Source organism: Elephas maximus, chromosome 4 (genome assembly GCF_024166365.1).
Source record: "Elephas maximus indicus isolate mEleMax1 chromosome 4, mEleMax1 primary haplotype, whole genome shotgun sequence".
Lineage (NCBI taxonomy): Eukaryota > Metazoa > Chordata > Mammalia > Proboscidea > Elephantidae > Elephas > Elephas maximus.
In genome coordinates, this window is record NC_064822.1 from 57,976,828 (window position 1) to 57,995,245 (window position 18,418).

The 18,418-nt window shown below is 39.8% G+C and overlaps 2 protein-coding genes across 10 annotated transcripts in view; one reads left to right on the forward strand and one right to left on the reverse strand.

The window, feature by feature from the left end:
* The window catches only part of WNK1 (WNK lysine deficient protein kinase 1), a 157,527-nt gene extending 148,611 nt beyond the window's left edge, over window positions 1-8,916 (reverse strand). For all 7 annotated transcript variants that reach the window (XM_049882144.1, XM_049882143.1, XM_049882142.1 and 4 more), the window contains exon 1: window positions 7,110-8,916. In XM_049882144.1, the coding sequence (XP_049738101.1) occupies window positions 7,110-7,877 (768 nt within the window). In that variant the 5' untranslated portion in view covers window positions 7,878-8,916. The remainder of the gene's footprint in view (window positions 1-7,109) is intronic.
* Window positions 8,917-9,561: 645 nt separating this feature from the next.
* Window positions 9,562-18,418, forward strand: part of NINJ2 (ninjurin 2) — a 190,041-nt gene continuing 181,184 nt past the window's right edge. For all 3 annotated transcript variants that reach the window (XM_049882150.1, XM_049882149.1, XM_049882151.1), the window contains exon 1: window positions 9,562-10,185. The gene's annotated coding sequence lies outside the window, so the exon portion shown is untranslated. The remainder of the gene's footprint in view (window positions 10,186-18,418) is intronic.

Genomic DNA, 18,418 nt, shown 5'->3' on the forward strand with positions numbered 1-18,418 from the left:
AGAGAACAAACTGTATAGTATGTGAATTATATCTCAATAAAGCTGTTATTTAAAAAAAAAAAAAAACCACACACACACACAACTCAACCCAAGATCTAGACACAGGACTTTCCAATAGAAATTTATACAATGATGGAAATGTTGTATATCTGCACTGTCCAATACGGTAGCCACATGTGGCTACTGAACACTTGAAATGCGGCCACTGAACACTTGAAATGTGGCTAGTATAACTGAGGGACTGAATTTTTTATATTCTATTTTGCTTTAAGTGATTTAAATAACTGCATGGATATTGAATAGTACAGAATTCTAGGCCATTACCAGTGGTTTACAACTACTTATGTGTGCATTCCCTTATTCAACCTTCCCCTTTCATTTAGGTAATCCTAAATTTTATTAACATTTTTTTTTTTAAGAGCCAAATGTAATAAACAATTTCAACAGCCTTACTAATCTCTCTACTTCCTTTCTACTCCTCAAATCTATTCTCCACAATTACTGCTATGCAAACTGTATTTATCTGTTATATTCCTTTCTTGAAATTTCATTCCCTTGGTACGCGATACCACCATTCTCCTAGTTTTTTATTTAGTTTAACCCCTGGGTTCTTGCTCTTCTTCCTTGCCCACCAATTAATTATTTCTATTTTGTCCTTGGATCATTATATTTTCTGTCTTTCCTCCACCACTCCCCTGGATGATCTCATCTACTTCCATTATTTCAACTACAACTAATATCGATATTCGGGGATCGGCAGCTTTTATTTCTACCTCAGATCTATTCTTTGAGCTTTGGTAATATATCCAATTGTCTATCCAATTTCTTCCTGCAGATTTCACAAGCACCTCATATGCAACACGTCAAATTGAATACATCTCTATACCCCTCCCTCAAAAAAACCTACTTTCTTCTCTCCCTCTGTTGACAGCACCACCATCCATCCCCACCTCCCTATCCATGTTTCATTTTTCCTACAAACGCCAATTAATCACTAAACCCTGCATATTTTATCTCCTAAGTATATTTTAAGATTCCATCTCCACAATTACCACCCTAGTTCACACCCTAAAAAAAAGCTCTTACCCACACAATTTCAACAGTCTTATTAATCCCTGGAGTCCCCTTCTGTTAGTTTATTTTTAGTAGGTTCCAACTGGAGGCAACCTTATGTACAACAGACAAAAACACTGCCTGGTCTTGTGCCACCTTCATCATCACTTTTATGCTCCAACCCACTGTTGCGGCCACTGCGTATTTTGAGTGCCTTCCAACCTAGAGGGCTCATCTTGCAACAATATTCCGTTGGGATCCACTGGGTTTTCATTGGCCAGTTTTCAAAAGGAGATCCCTAGGTCCTTCTTCCTAGTCTGTTTTAGTCTGGAAGCTCCACTGAAACCTGTTCACCAAGGGTGACCCTACTGGTATTTGAAATACCAGTGGCATCGCTTCCAGCATCATAGCAACCTGCAAGCCACCACAATTACTACTATGCAAATATAACCAATTAATCTACCTGCCTAAAGCTTTTCAATTAATCTTCACTGCCTAAAGCCTGAGTGCAGCGGGAAAGGCTGGAGAGTTCAGAGAGCATTTTAAAATGATGTCTACTGCATTTCCCAAATTTACCTTCATCCGCAAAGACCTACTAACCTGAATAAACATATATCCACATAGAGATGGATATATCAGGATATTTAACTCAAAACTACTGGGCAAGCTTATCTCCTTGTGGTTATCCCAAGCAATCTGTTTACCTATATCTATTAATAAAGAGAATATGCCTATCAATAATTATTTGATTAGTTTTCTCTCCTATCGTTTGGTTTATACATTAGACTGTGGTTGATCAACACACAAGGATAAACTAACCAAAAAAAAAAGATCATCTCTGAGAAGCTAAACCGCAGCTCACAAAAGGCATCTACAAAAATAATAGTGTGGTTTTTCTTAACCTGAATATGATTACACCAAGCAGATTTCAAAACACTAAACCAATCTTAAATTCCTGGGAAAACTGTATTTGCTTGTGATGACTAAAAGCTTTTCTTAAAGTTCTTTTCTTAAAAATCATTAAGCACATTCATTTAGCATAGTACATTTAATAACATGGGAATTTTGTAAATACCAAGGCGCAACTCACAACACTAAAAATAAATATTTTATGTAACCTCATCTGAAAATCTAAATTAACACAAATTAAGATGGAGCTATTATATGATCAGTTAAGCAAAGTCAACCACAAAACCAAGCAAATTACTGACAGTTTTCCTCTCTGGAGTTATCAATAACCAATCTTTTTAAAAACCACATACAAAATTAAGCCTGTCACATCTCAAAGGCACAATCCTCTTCCAAATAAAAACACTCCTAAGAAAAGCTTCTAGCAATTTCTCCTCAGTCTGAAAAGTTGCCCTCCTTTTCAGATATGATGAAATTCTTAAATTAAGAAGGCAGAAAGCTCCTAAAACCCAGCTTTAACAAAGAAATTTAAAATATTCAATCAACTTGTACCAACAAGCTGACAATTTATGGCATTCAAGAAGGCTTTTTCAAAGTACCTATTGTTACAATATTCTATTAAACCACAGATGAATCTACCAATACAAGATTAGAGAATCTGCTGTTCACATGTGAAAATGCAAGGACCTACAACCATTTAACTTAGTAACAGAAAACAAAAAAAAAAAATTGACATTTATTAAAGTATACTGAGCACCGATTTAAGTCCTCAAGGATTCAAAAAATAGTAAAGTCCACAAACTATGTAAATGATTTCAATTCAATTTGATTAACTCTTTAAGAATTATATATGGAATCCACCAAAAGGGAAAAATACTTTCCAGGTACATGCAAAGGAGATGAGATAAAGATTTAGGCAAATTATGGAAAAAAACAGTTCAGAAAGGCTGGCATTTGGCAAAGTGACAGGCCATGGAGTTAGATAGTTAGGCAGAAGCCAGTTAAAGTTAAGGAATCTGAAATCACCAATGATACCACATTCAAGTTCAAAGTTCAATATTCCTCCTGTGAGCGTGGTAACAACAGTATGAGTTTTACAACATGATTTTTCAAACACAGATGTAAACAAAAAACTTTGTAATAGATGCCCTCAAAAGAAATGCCTAAAGAAGATGCTGTATCATAGTTAATAGCTAATATTTGTGTCGGTTCCTCTCCTAAGTTTTTTATATATGTTAATTCATTTAATTATCACAAGTAGGTATTCTTATTACGCCTATTTTACAGATAGGAAACTGTAGCACTCAAATTGCCCAAGATTACACAATTATGTAGCCAAGCTAGGATATGAATCCAAGCAGTCTAGTTCTTAACTACTATGCCCTCTTTAAATCTAAATTCAGGTCATGCTAAGTTTCACCTACTCCTGCAGATCGGATTGGTTATATGTTTAATCAAATGACGAGCACAGCAAAGACCTATTAATTGTAATTATTATGAATTTTCTCATGGTATACTAACATTTTCAGAAGTTATATTGAGCATAACCATTCTTGCTTTTACAGCTTTATCTAAAAGTTAAAAATCTATCCAAAAACCCAAACAATGAGTTTAGGATGATTTTGAAAATAAGAACCTCTTTTTAGTTGAACGTTTCCATAGGGATTAACTAGGATGACTATCAAATGACCAGGACCCTGCACTAGAATCTGAGTGTCAAAAAACGAACTCAGTCACAAGGCAGTAAAAGAGTCCCAATTTGTTTTGCTCAAAACAACTCTTTACAAGTTCTTGCACTAGCAACAACCATGGTACAAAAGGTCAGGAAAAAGGTAAGTAAGAGAAAATGAAAACATTACTAAAACCCCTGAGACTAGGTAAAAAACAAAACAAAACAAAAACCCGTTGCCGTCTAGTCAATTTCGACTCACAGGGACCTTACAGGATGGAGTAGAACTGCCCCACAGAGTTTCCAAGGAGCACCTGGTGGATTCGAACTGCCAACTTTTTGGTTAGCAGCTGTAGTACTTAACCACTACATCACCAGGGTGAGACTAAGTAGGACTATACAATTAAAAAAAAATCAACTTAAACATAATTCTCAATTCCTGTACTATAACAACTTCTTATGGCAATAAATATACATGTATTTTAAATCAAATCTTACCTAACTAAAGTCATCCTGCCTCTAATTCTATTCTGCCCTATTCAGGAGGAACAAGAAATTATTTCAAACAAGTTACAAAACAAGCAATGTAAACCTAGGCAAAGTCCAGCAGTAACAGTTCTGCCCAAAAGCAAAAGAGAATTAAAACTAAGTTGCATCATGATTTGCCTAATAAAACCAGGTAAAGAAATTTGCCGTCTTACTAAAAACAACTCCGTTATCACTTAAGATTTGTGGTATCAAAGTATTACCTAGATATTATTTATTAAGAACTGATGCTTATTTGAATAGACAGCTATGCAAACTATGATTCTAAAAATAAACTTGATAGAAAGGAGTTTGATTTGTACTCCACACTCACCCATCCCTCATTTCAAAAAGCCTATTTATTTCTTCACTTGAAGTGATAAAATCAATAACCAAAACAGAAGCCTGAAATTCGTCACTGTTACAGGCCTGGATTTCTCCAGGAATCTGACCTTCTCTAAACCAGAATAGTACTGCTTCATTTGAAATATACTAATTAGCCATCTGCTGGACTTCAGATACTTGAACATGTCCCAAACTATTAGATCCTAACCAGTTTAAGTTTTGTACTTTACAAACCTAAGCAAGTCATTTATTTGGTCTATGAGTTTCAAGCTCCTCATTGATCAAATAAGTAGCTACTAAGATTTCTAGCTTTATATACTAAGATTATTAACTGAACACAATATTTTGTCCAATTTTGCTAGAGAAAAATATGTATCCAAGTATACCTTTAGCGAAAAAGGCTTTCCTTTCTTCCCAATGCTTCAGTAATCCCTTAGTTTGTCCTTCAATTTGCATCTAAACACAAACTCTCAAAAGACCTCATCAGGCATGTATTGTAAATATCATGGTCAAAAAAAAAAAAAAGAAACTGACCCAACTACTGTTATAAAGGATCCTTGGACTAGGATAACCACATTTTAAAAACCAAAATGAAAAACTGTTGAAGCAGGGTCAAATGACACATGCAAGTTGCTTCATTAAACCAGGGTACCACACAATGAGCTAGGACTCGCTCTGCACTGCAGCCAAATCCTGAATTGTAGTTTAAAAATACTATACGAGGTCATAATTTCCTTAGTTTGATCGAGCCCATGCCTAGACAGAGAACTAAAAATCCAAAAAGTCATGTGTTCTAAGAAAAAATGAGAACTTAGTCAAAGCTTATTGTGACATTAGACAGAATTGAGTTTTTTCCACTGTATCATTAGTTCCAAGATGATAAACTATCAAATTCCAGATGACAAAGGAATATATACAAATTACATTCTGAGAAGTCTTATAAGTGAAACAATTGAAACTAACAAAATTAATCCATAAAGTGCTCAACATTTACTTAGGTCTAGTTTTAAGCAACTAAGGTAACTAATTAAGGAAAAAAATATCAAAAACCGCCAACTCAAATAAGAAATTATAACAGAAGAATAAAATTCCAGGGTCAGTAGCAATAACCCTTGGTACAAAAAATACACAGAATAAGAGGCTCTTATAAACTAAATTTCTGCCTGTAAACCAAAAGAAATTAGACCTAAGTTTTGATGTGACTGACCATTAGGTTTTGGACCATTAGAAATAGTTAAACAAGTTATTTTTTAAAAAAGGTCTGCCAACTCTAAACCACTATAAAATTAATGAGTAGCTTTAATTTCACAATATTTTAGAAGTTTTATAGTGACTAACTCTAACCCTTAAGAATTTATTATGTTCCTAAATAACTTGTCAGTTTTAAAGTTTATTTCCACATGCTGTGTTCATTTCCTTTCACATTAGATATGGCCTTGGTCATCTGCAAGCTGACATACAAAGGCTTATGTGTTAACATATTAGTTCATGGATAAAATAAGTCCCCAGATCATTCAGTTACTTTCACATCCTATTTCAGGTTGGTCCATTTTCTTGGCAAGAAGAATAGCATTTTTCATGTAGAGTGGTAGCTGACTTTCTCATTCAGTACAAATCTCCTCCCAATAGCCTATGCTCACTTCCTGGTGAGGGCAACATTCAATCAAGCTGCTACTACTGGTCAAGCAAGTATCCAAATTCAGTTGTTTAAACCTAGAATATACTTTGTCAACCAGAATGACACAACATTATTTACACCATGAAAACCTCCCTGAGAGGTTAAAAAAGGAAGCCTTGTGACTCCTTTCGACTCTTGGGAAAGCTGAGCTTAAACATCTTTTACAACAAGATTAAGACAATGACATGCAACTCTCAAAGCACTTACACAATTTTACATGGGCACTTTTACTATTCACTGCACTGTGAATGTGCAGAAGACATGTTCGTTTGAATAAGCAGTGTCATATCACTGCGAACTACCCTAAGTCTTAAGTATCATTAGGTGGAACAATAAGGCTGATTGTGCTTCACTAGTACCCATTTATATTAAACGCCTGTGCAACAACCAAGATATACCCAAAGGAAGGTAATTCATGATCAAGGTTCTATGTATCTTATTTCTAAAGAACAGCCTAACCTCAGAGATGGAACACCCATCTAACACACCAGCAGCACATCACTGCAGAGCCTCCAAGGAGACTGAAATGCAAAAAGCAAGAAGGCCGGGTACCATCCTAACTCAAATACTTCCCCACTAATTCCAAGTGTCCTGCCAGACACTAAAACAGTAACAAGTAGACAGTACGTCCGTCCTAAGATGACTTTCACCACCCGCTCACTAGTAGCAAATCCCTCTGGGTACCAATCACCCTTATCCTATTCAAACACATAGTTACATGCTCCATATTCTCCTCATTTCAACCATTCATAAATTGGCTTCACTCACTCACTCACTCACTCACTCACTCACTCACTCACTCACTCACTCACTCACTCACTCACTCACTCAGGGTGAACAGCTGTAAAGGGTGAACTCGAGAAACTGGCTTAACCGAGCCAAAGTCGGGATCCAAGCCACCCCAAAATAAAGAAGTAGGCGGGGCTTTACCTGCAGTTCACACCAGGCAACTTCCACAGTGGTTTCAGTGTCCAGACCTTTGTAGACAGTCTTAAAGGAGCCTCTGCCAATTTCGATGTCAAACTTCAGAAAGCGGCCATCATTGGACATCCCCACGGCCTTGGTCTCCAGCTCTTCGATATCATCCTGCTGTTGGCTGCGCTCCTCCGGCGGTTCCCGGGCGCTGCCGCCGCCGCCGCCGCTGCCACTTCTCCCTGACGCAGGCTCCTCTTTGCTCCCCACATGGCTGGGCTGGGAGGCCGGGCGGTCTTTGCTCGTCGTGCCGGGGGCAGTAGCGGCGGCGGGGCCTGGGACGACTGGCCCCCCGGGGGCAGCCGCAGCTGGAGGCTGCTGGGCGACCTGGGAAGCAACGGCGGCGATCAAGGTCTCCTCCCGGGGGGGCTCTGGTGGAGCACTCTGCGGAACAACGGCGGAGACGCTGGGCTGGGCAACAGAGAGCGGGAGGCCAGGCAGTTCCAACGCCGTGGCATTGGAGTCGCAGATGACGCTCCGGCGGAAGAAGCGGTGCTCGGTGGTGGTGGTGGTGGTCGCCGCCGCCCCACGGCTGTCCTTGTCCATAGTGTGGCGGCGACGCCGATATTCCTCAGTCCTGCCAGCGCCAGCGTCGGTGCCCGCAGCGCCCAGTTTCTCCCCGACGGAGGAATCAGAGCTGGAGCCATTCTTGGGGGCAGGCGCCGGCGGCGAGAGGAACAGGGAGCTCGGAGTACTGCTCTGCTTGTCTGCGGCGCCGCCAGACATGGTGGATCCACTGGAGCGGGCTCGAATTTGTGAATGAAAAGGAGGCTGAAGGGCCGACCCGGAGGAGCGGCGAAGGTCTGCAGGGCCCGGCTCCTCTGGCTCCTCCTCCCGGAGGGTTCGGACCGACCCGGACGGCTCCTCACTCAGCACTGACAAGCCGCCCCGGAGGAGAAGCGGGACTCTGGGCCCAGTTGCGGCGGCTGCTGACACCGAGGCTGCTGCGGCTCACAAGGCGGGCTCGTCGGCGGGCGATTCAGGAGTTGAGCCTCGAGGGTTAGCGCCTCACGGTCCGCATCCATCCTGCGGCGAGGGGCGGCCAGGAAAGCTGTAGCAGCAGAGGCGCCGCAGTCATGAGGGGCAGGGCAAAGAGCCGGCACCGAGTCGAAGCGGATGCGGCAGATGCGGCGACGGCTCCAGCTCCCACCGCCGCCGCCGCTTCCGAGCTGGGCGGGCTAGGCCCTGAGGGCGGCGGCAGAGCGACGAAGGGACGAGCACAACCTCCCCGGCGGTGGCAGCTCCAGGGCAAAAGAGAGTGGGAGGGGCGGGGGAAGGCCGGGATCCGAGCTCTCCGGGTCAGTCAGTCGCCTCCTCCTACACGCGCCCCCAACGAGGGGGACCAGTCTCACAGGACGCCCATCGTCTCCAGAAGGGAAGGGCCAAAGCCTCGAAGCCTCGGTGCCTGAGGAGCGGCCCCCCCTTCCCCGAGGCCTCCCCGCCCGCCCCGGGCCTGGCAAACCCTCGTCTCCTCCCGGGCCGGTGCCGGGGGCTGACGGAGGGAGGGAACAGTGGGGAGGGGAGGGCCGCTCACCACGGGGCCCGAGCTCCGCTGCTTCTCTGGGCCGAGAGTAGAGGAGACCGAGAGGACTGAGTGAAAGGGGATAAGGAGAGAAAAGAGTAGTCACCCCCACCAGGCGCCTTCTGTCACGGAAGATGGGGGTGCGGAGTGGCCAAGTGTGAAGAGCCGCGTCCGCCGGAGAAAGTCTCCGAGCTAAATGGCGCCGGGAGTCTGAAGCCTCCACACAGCCCGCTTGAACCCCGCCCCCCGCCGCCCGGGGCAACCCCACCCCCACCTCACTGTCCGGGCCCTCGCGCAGGCGTGCTAGTGCTGAGGCTCCCTGGTACTTGTAGTTTACGAATTCGAGCCCTGAAAGGCACTGAGGAGGAAGGAGCCTACGACTTCCGTGATGCCCTGCGGCTATTTTAGGCTGATGCCTCATGGGAGTTGTAGTTTTCTTTGGAAACCGCCCCTTCTGGAAGGCTGATGGGAGCGTCATCGTGGGTCGCTAAATCCCCTCCTGAAGTCTGCGTTAGCTAGGAAGATCATTATTTAGGCATTAATTGTGGAAGAAGGGAAGGAAGAAAAAAAAAAAGAGGGAGGGTGAAGGGGAAAAGCGATTCCCATCATGCTCTGCTGAGGCGAGAGATCTCTTAGGGTTACCATGCAATGAAAAATGATCTGTTGTTCTTTAATGGAGAGCCGCAATAGTGTTGAGTGACTGTGGAGGTGGAGGGGAATGGTAAAGCAGGATAAGCAGAGCCTGAGCCTAGAAAGTCAGGGGAGCCAAAGACTCCTTCTGTAAGGTATAAGAAACTTTGTGAGGATTGCGCATGCGATTAATATTGATTAAATGGGTTGGAGAAGGAAACAGGGAAAATCATCTTCTATCTTCTGCCTTCCATGACAATTAAGGCCACATTCTCAGCTCCAGTCCCTAGACAGATATTCTGGCTCTCATAGATGGGCTGCCCTACTGAAATCCAGAATCGTGGTGAATTCTATCTTTGCTTGGCCAGAAAAAATGAACATGCAAAGGGGACTGAAAAAAGCTCTGCACATCTCTGCGCCTTGTACCACAAACTCGAGAGAGCTTAGTTGACTTCTACCTATTTCGTTCGTTGAAGCTTATTTTCCATTTCGCTTGGTAAAACAACGTCACGTCTTTCTCTATAGGAGGCTGAATGTATACATGCAGTTTATGCCGAGGCTCTAGACACAGGAAATCTGGATCTGTACAATTCGTAGTAATGGAACACTTTTCTTAAAAGCATCCTTATGCTCCCTGGACCCCATTGCTCCTCGCAACTGTTAAGAGTGTACAGGTGATGAGCACCAGGGGGCACCAGACAGAATAGGAAGCCAGACCTAGGAGTCAGATGGCAGTTAAAAGTCTTAGCCCAACCGGTAAGGGCGGGAAGCACTTAAACGTACGCAACCGCATCAGAGCGTCGACACGCCGCTGCCTCTCGTCAGCGCCCGCTATGGAACGAACTCAGAAGCGCACATCCTAAGCCAAGGACCATACTAAGAGTGAGTAGTTTGGATGCATCTTGACAGAACATTCATTAACACTACGTTACTAGGCAATGCCCACAATTTCTCTTGGGTGTTGGTATACAGTTCATATTTATCTGATACGTAAAATACTTATGCTGATTTATTTTTCCATTTTTTTGTTTATCAAAAGCTACACTTTAGCTTTATAAGAAAGTTTCTTTTAAAACCAGTGGCTGTTAGGTTTCTCGCAGGTTATAGGTTATAAACATTTAAAATACAGCTTCAGTTGTTGTGTGCCATCGGGTGGATCCGGAGTCATAGCGCCCCTATAGGACAGAGTAGAACTGTCCATAAAGTTTTTTAATCCTCACAAGAGCAGATCTCCCCGGGAGCCAGTGGTGGGTTCCAATCGCCAACCTTTGGATTAGCAGCCAAGTGCTTAACCATTTCGTCACCAGGGCATCATAGGGGCAACTGGAGTGCTAGAATATTACAGTTTCATTGTTTTAAAAAATACATCTTTTGCTCATTTGCCACGAATGAATCTTATTATGATAATAGTAAATCTCATTCTAGTAAATGTAATTAGTGTTTTATTTCCAACCGTAAACTTAAGGTAAACAAGGAAAAAAATCGCATTTATTTAGAGCTTCCCATCGGTTGGTTCCAGATGGAACCCCTACTGAGAATTTGAATTTCTAACAAGTTCCCTGCTGAGTATTTGCATTTCCATCCCAGATATACTGAATAAGAATCTACATTTTAATAAGCTCCCCAGGTGATTCTTATGTATAACTTCCTGCTTTTATTGTACTTCTTGAGGCTGCTTCTTAAAAAAAAAAAAAAATTGAAGCTTGCTTAATTGTTGCTTTACTAGGGAAAAAAATTTGCTTTTAAACATAAGATAAACAATTATAAATTGATAAGTTAAAAACATAAAGATTAGTAAATCACAATGGTCACTTTTTGGCTCCATACAAAATGAGGATATCCTGTGTGAATGTTCATTAAAGGACTTTATTATTGCCTTTTTTTGTTGACTGAGCCCTGAAACTTTGGCCACACTGCCCTGGACGCAGATCACTTGACAATCACCGTGCCCTATCAACATATCTTTTCAACCAGGAATAGAAATTTGTTGTAAAGAATTTAATTAACCATTGACTGAAAACCACACTTGCCCACATGCCAGCTTGTCCTATTTGTGTAATGCTAGCTTTACAATGAAAAACAGGTAGAACTTTAAGTTGAGTACAACCATATTTTACACAGTGGTTACGTATGAGGGTTATACTGTCTAGCTTGGATATTTAACTACAGACCCTTATTTGCTCAGTTCTCTTTTTACTGCTTACCAACCTCCAATTAAAATGAGATTAGTCATTGATTACTATAATCCCTAACAATACTTTTTCTTTCTCTCCCATTTCAATTCTCAGCTAAAGAATTGACCCCTCTGTAATCTATACAAGCAGCCCTGGTGGCGCAGTGCCCACCAGCTGCTCTACAATGATGTGGCAATCTGCTTCTGTGAAGATTACACACAGCCTTGGAAACCCAAGGGGCAGTTCTGCTCTGTCCTGTAGGGTTGCAATGAGTTGGAATCAACATGACAGTGGGTTATAATCTATATAAAATACAGGCTATAAATAGCAATAGCAGAAAGAACCAGGATACATGGATGCACTAAGCTCAGAGGTTTAACTTCCTGAAATTTGGATACGTAAGAAAAATACAAGTATTTTTATTCTCTCTCATGATGTTCTTTATTCTCTCTAGCCTGTGTTCATTTTCTCACATTGATTCATGTTTCTATTTCCCATTTTATGTTTGCATGGTCCTTGCCATTGGTAACTGTCTGGCATTAAAACAAGGCTTTGATTTAGATAGTGGCCGAAATATCCCAAACACATAAAATATACTTTATTTTGTATAAAATACCATCTCAAGAATATTTTTCTTTTCTTTTCTTTGGTCCCACTTTTTCCTCATTTCCCATGCTCTTTTGTCTTGCCTATGGTTAATTTCTGTTTTACCTCCCTGTTGTCTAGAACTCAAGAAAGAAGGTAGAGTCAGGCAGTTAACCACTGAAGAATAGATTTATTTTTACCTTTTTATTTCTAAAAGAAATAAAGTGGGTAGAGCTTGCCCTGTATCAAAGTACATTATAAAACCATATAATTAAACCTGTATGGTATTGAAAAATACCTGTATGGTATTGAGATAAGCAGTGGAACAGAAGAGAAAATACAGAAACAGTTTCATATATGTATGGAAATTTAGTATGTGAGGAAGATGGTATTTCAAGTCAGTTGGGAAAGGTTAATAAATAGCGTTTGGACAATTAGTTCCTTATTTGAAAACAAATAAGGTTAATGCCTACCTCACACCTTTAATTTCCACATGGATTAAAGAGCTAAACATTTAAAAATTTTAAAAGCGTAGGAGAACTTAGAATAGGAAAGGACTTCCAAGAACAACCCAAGAAATAGTCATAAAAATATTTGACTATATCTAGACAACTCTGTTCAACAAAACACAAGTGACAAGCTGACAGGAAAAATTTTGAACCTATGTCCAAATATATGAACAACAATTTGAGTCGCTAAGAAAAAAACAAACAACCCTATAGAAAATGGGCAGAGTGTGTGAAAAGACAAGTCAGGGGAAGAAAGGCAAATAACAAGTATAAGCATGAAAAATGCTTAAACTCAACAACTAGGGAAATGCAAACTAAGATACATATATTTTTTTCCTCATAAAATTGGCAAAATGTTTAAGGATTTATAATATCAAGTGTTGGCAAGGGTGTAGGGAAACTCATGTATAGTTAATGATTGTGTAAATTGTTGTTATTGTTATTAGTTACCATCAAGTCTATTTCAACTCATGGCAATCCCACGTGTACAGAGTAGAACTGCTCCCTAGGATTTCCAAGGCTATGACCTTTCAGAAGCAGATTATTAGGCCTCTCTTCCAAGGCGCCTCTGGGTAGATTCCAACCGCCAACCTTTCAGCTAGTAGTTGAGCACTTAACCGCTTGTGCCACCCAGGGACTCCTAGTACAACCTTTTTCGAAGGCAATATGTTAGTAGTTGTTAAAATGTACAATGTGCGTAGCCTTTGACCCACAATTTCCCTTCTAGCTACCTACCTTAGAAAATTACTTGCACATGTACACTAAGCTATAAGAATACCCAGTACAGCTTTGTTTGTAACAAAAAATTGAAACAACTTGCATGTCTATTAATAAGAAAATATTTAAATTATGATATATTCACTTTTGGGGACACCATGCAGCAGTAGAAAAGGAGGTAAATCTGTATGTAGTGACATAAAAATATTTAATTAAGTGAAAAACTCAAGTTGTAGAATAATACGTACTAGATAATGTCTTGTACATTTAAATAAAACAACACCATATTTCTGTGTGTATTTAAAAGCACAGAGAAAAATTTGGGCAGTACATAACAAAATGATAAAAGAGGGTTACTTCTGGGGAGCACTCATATCAGTATTGTGTGAATTTCTGAATACATTCACTTATTGTAAACAATTTAAAATATGTAAAATATGGAAGAAAATAAAAATTACCAGCAACCCTACTGACCAGAAGTATCAACCTTTAACATTTAGATGCATTTCTTTCTAGACTGATAAAAATTTTTATAATTATGTTGTAAGCATTTCCAATGTTATTAAATATTCTTTGGAAACATTTTAATGACTGCTTAGAATTCCATATAACATTACCAAATGTCATCTAGGAAGAACATCACGAGAAATATTTTTAAATGGGGATCCATGTCATGTTCCTGACTTTAACAGGCTCTTACAAGAAGGAATTTATCAGAATCACTTAGGAAGCTTTTATAAAATATACTGTTACCCCACCCACCCACCCAACCTAGATGTAGTTTTAGAAATGTTCCTCAGGTGATTTTAATATGCCCCTTTATCATTCCTCCATGATGGTAGAGAATCACTCCTGAATTGTTACACCTTAAATTTGATGTTCACTATGGACTTGAGATAAATATACCTTATCATGTAAAAGAAGTCATTTTCCATTCACTCTTTAATAATTTATGGGTGAAAATGAGATTACTAGTTCAGTTGAGTAAACCCTGAGCAGTGGTTGTTTTCATCTGTTTCAGTGATTCAAAGGAATAGGAATTACTAGGGAGAAAATTAAAAGAATTCTGAACATACGGCTCATCTTCTGAATACCTTCTTACCAATAAATATGAAGATGAAATTTCCAACTCCTTATGATGTCTCTTAAGAGTTTGCTTACATCACTTAGTCCTTTATGATTAAGGTACATTCAGTATGCTACTTCAGTATTTGTAATTTAGTATTAAGTGACGTTTTACTGAATCTTCAGATGATGATTTTACTAAACATGTTGCTCTGAGCTGTATATCATGCTATAGATTACTGATTCTTAAGCCTTTTATGGGGCGGAGGGGGACTATAATTCAAGTCAAGTTCACCCTGCAACTAGAAAAAGTATTTAGCAAATTCAGTAATAATATCAATAATATTGTCTTTAATCTTATCTTATTATATTAATGATATTATTATCATCAATAACATTAACATTATAATATTAATGTCTGTATGTGTTTGGACCAATTTAAGGTACTATGTGAATTTAGGAGCCCTGGTGCCACGGTAGTTAGAGCAATCAATTGCTAACTGAAAGGTTGGCGGTTTGAAACCACCAGCTGCTCCCCGGGAGAAAGATGTGGCAGTCTGCTTCTGTAGAGATTTATAGCCTTGGAAACCCTATGTGGTCGCTATGAGCTGGAATCCACTGGATAACAGTGGGTTTGGCATCGTTTATTGTAAATTTATTCTCTTAGACTGGCTGGGAATTAAGGAAAGAGCTCAAGTTCTACAGTAGGTAATATTCTAAAGTAGATACAAGTATATATTCTTTTAAGACAGTAATAAGAGTTAAATAGTAAGCTAATTTTTTTCCAACTTAACCACAAAGTTCATAAAATTATACACAATACAAGGAAACAATAGGGGAAGAAGATGAAGAAAAGGGAACCTTAGCCATGTAGGTCAGTAATTGTTGAGACTTTGGCAAGTTTGCCTTCACATATCTGGACCTTAGCTGAATTGAATTAATAATAGGTTGGTATTCCATGTTCAGAGTAGCAAGTTACCTCAATCTACCCTCTTTGTGACTCACTTCCTATTAAGTTTCTTTATACTTCCTCTAGGAAAACCTTAAAATGTTATTTGTTTCTTCCTCCGCTGCTTTCCCTCCACATTTGTGTACATGTCTAAATTAGGTTCCCACAGGAGAGGAACCATGTCTAATTTCATATTTTGGATGCTATGTAACTTTAAATCTTCAATAAGGATGATAAGCAATAATAATAGTATGATGATAGTAGAGGGCCAGGTCAGGAATATGCGTGTGGTTCAAGGAATCAAAGGTAGGAATGTGGGGATTCCTAGAGGAAGACAAGGTAATGTTGCCTCATAACTTAGCACATGTTGGGAGTAGCTTCTCAAATTAGACACTTTCAATTGCCACGCTGATTTTAGCTCTCATATCTATGCATCTCTACACCTTTTATCGCCAAGCTTTGACAGAGGTATTAAGTTATGACAGAGTAGGATCGGGGAATCTTATCACTTGTCTCTGCTTATAACATGCCAAGACAGGTTGAAGTGTTGGATTAGCTACCAAACAGAGTCAGAACACAAGTGGTAGGCCTGTCAGAAAAATAAAGTCTTTCAGACCTTCTCTGTTGTAGTCATTAGAAGGAGGCCCAAAAGCCTGAACACTGGCCCAAAGAGAAATTTAGAGGCCCCTGTAAAGACTTAGTCCCTGTATTATTGCCAAATTAATCCCAGTTCAATTTTCTAAGTGGAAACAAAAAATGTTTTACCCCTTCAGGCTCCTGCGATACATGGCTATCACCTCAAGACGCATAACAGTCCAAAACAGATTTACTAAGATGTTCTTAAGTGTGCAGGTCCTCTCAAGAGGCATGTTCTGATATCTAGGATCCAAAAAAACCCAGTGCCGTCAAGTCAATTTCGACTCATATGAGTGAATGATGATATCTAGGATAGACAAATGTATAGCAACCAAGGTTTACTAGTAGTTATCGGGGTGGCTGGGAGGGAGGGGAAAAAAGGGGGTACTCATTGCTTTAGGGGACACTGAGCTTCTGTTAAAGATGATAGAAAAATTTGGAAACGGATATTGGTCATGGTTGAATAACATGATAAACTTAGCTAATGTCACTGATAATACACATGAAGACTATTGACAAGGCAAATGACTTGTTACATGTATAATTTACCACAATTAAAAAAAAAAAAAAGCATCTTCCAGTCATCAAGTTGGAAACCCTGGTGGCACAGTGGTGAAGTGCTACAGCTATTAACCAAGAGGTCTGCAGTTCGAATCCGCCAGGCGCTCCTTGGAAATTCTACAGGGCAGTTCTACTCTGTCCTATACAGTCGCTATGAGTCGGAATCAACTCGACGGCAGTGGGTTTTTTAGTCATCAAGTTATATAAATGAAACATATTTAATGGCTCATTGAAAAACACCTCAGTTAACCATGGGAAATTATTATTGACATGTTCTAGTCTTATTTCCACAATCAGATTTCAGCCTACTGAGAACAAGATCTATGCCTCATATTCCACAATACCTAGGAGAGGACCCTCTTAGATATTAGCACAGTGCATGTTAACTCTATGATTTATTTAAAAAGTTAAATTTAGCTTTGTGTATCCACACACATATACATACTCACACACACAACAAACTAGTTTCTTAATGAATTCTGTTCATTGTAACAGTAAAAATTTATATTATTTTATCTCTTCAAAGGCCGTAAAATCCATGTTATCTCACTTTTCATAATATTTTATTATGAGTATCAATTATTACAGTCTTTTAAAAAGTGACTTCTATCACTGTCTCATTCCAGCAGTAATACATGCTCTTTATAGAAAATAAGGATAAGCAAAAAACACTCATATTTCCACTATAGAGAGATAAACACATTAAACATTTTGCAATATTTCCTTCCAGTATTTTTTCTGTGCTTTTATGTGTGGGTTTATGTTTTTCTTTTCTTTTATTATGCATATTTTACATATTTTTTAACCTAATATATCATATTTCTGTATCACTGTGTTTATTTACAGTGCCGTTTTAAATTACAGCCATCATATGGATGGAAAAAAAGACAGAACTTACTTAAACACTACCCCAGTTTCAGACTTTCAAGTTATTCCTAATATTTCAACATTATAAATATGATGCATTCTGAAGATCTGTCTCTATCCTCAGGTCTACAAGTGGCTATTATGTGTAGTAGGAAATAGGTACAGGGTATAAATGAAACCTGATAGCACTATCACAGAGACTTCATTCCTCTCTCCCAGGCCCAGCACATCAACAGACCTCCTTTAAGAACCGTTCTTCAATTTTTAATTTAAAGGATAGATATAAGATCTAGAGCATCATATTCCTTACCCCTGCATCCCAGCTTGACTCGCCCAATTACCTAGTTTCCCCTAACTCAACCTTGCATTCATTGTTGTCGTTGTTAAATTGATTCCAACTCATAGCAACCTTACGTACAACAGAACGAAACACTGCCAGATCCTGCACCATCCTTGCAATCATTGTTATGCTCGAGCCCATTGTTGCAGCCACTGTTAGTCCATCTCATTGTAGGCCTTCCTCTTTTTCGCTGACCCTCTACTTTACCAAGAATGATATCCTTTTCCAGGAACTGATCCCCCCATAACACGTCCAAAGTATGTGAGTCGTAGTCTCTACATCCTTGCTTCTAAGGAGCATTCTGGTTGTACTTCTTTTGGCAGCCTGTGGTATATTCAGTATTCTCCGCAATTCAAAGGCCTCAGTCCTTCTGCATTCTTCCCTATTTATCATCCAGTTTTCACATGCATATGAGGCGGCTGAAAACACCATGGCTTGGGTAAGGCACACCTTAGTCTTCAAGGTGACATCTTTGCTTTTTAACAGATTTGCCCAATGCAATGCGTCTTTTGATTTCTTGACTGCTGCTTCCATGGGCATTGATTATAGATCCAAGTAAAATGAAATCCTTGACAACTTCAATCTTTTCTCTATTTATCATGATGCTGCTTATTGATCCAGTTGTGAGGATTTTTGTTTTCTTTATGTTGAAGTATAATCCATACTGAAGGCTGTGGTCTTTGATCATCATCAGTAAGTGCTTCAGGTCCTT